Source organism: Haliaeetus leucocephalus, unplaced genomic scaffold (genome assembly GCF_000737465.1).
Source record: "Haliaeetus leucocephalus isolate CR32 unplaced genomic scaffold, Haliaeetus_leucocephalus-4.0 Scaffold932, whole genome shotgun sequence".
NCBI lineage: Eukaryota > Metazoa > Chordata > Aves > Accipitriformes > Accipitridae > Haliaeetus > Haliaeetus leucocephalus.
In genome coordinates, this window is record NW_010973368.1 from 6925059 (window position 1) to 6925602 (window position 544).

At 76.1% G+C, this 544-nt stretch overlaps 1 protein-coding gene across 1 annotated transcript in view; it reads right to left on the reverse strand.

Annotated features, from left to right (window-relative positions):
- Positions 1-81, reverse strand: part of SEL1L (sel-1 suppressor of lin-12-like (C. elegans)) — a 34786-nt gene extending 34705 nt beyond the window's left edge. Inside the window, exon 1 of the mRNA XM_010584009.1 lies at positions 8-81. Within this exon, the coding sequence (XP_010582311.1) occupies positions 8-58 (51 nt within the window). The 5' untranslated portion in view covers positions 59-81. The remainder of the gene's footprint in view (positions 1-7) is intronic.
- Positions 82-544: the final 463 nt, after the last annotated feature.

Sequence of the window (544 nt, forward strand, 5' to 3'; positions counted from 1 at the left end):
CTCCGGCCCACAGCGCCGCGAGGCACAGCACCAGCCCGAGGCGCGCCCGCCGCCCCATCCCGCCGGGCTCCTGAGGGGCCGCCGCCGCCGCCGAGGGGCCCCGACTCCGGCTTCCTCGCCCCGCCCACCGCCGCCACCAATCCGCCGGCCGCGCTGACGACCAACTACCGACTGCTGGCGGCAGCACACGCAGCCCTCCCCCGAACGGCTTGCTCTACATGGCCCGCTCCGATTGGCTCGGGGGAGGTATGGCTCGTCGGTCACGCCCTCCTGTTAGCCAACCGCATCGCAAAAGGAAAGCGCGTGCCCCAGCGAGCGCCGGCTACGCGAGAGCGCCCTTCCGAGACGGCGGCTGCCATTGGCTCGGGCGCCCGTTCCTACGACACCCACAGCGCCTTGCGAAGGCCCCGGCGCAGCCGGTGACCGAGGCACCGCTGGGACCCGCGGCGGCGCAGGGACTGCGTCACCCACAGCCCCCCGCGCCCAGCTGCGCAGGGAGCGGCGGTACGGCCCGCACCCCGCTGGCCGGGCCGTGAGGCGCCGG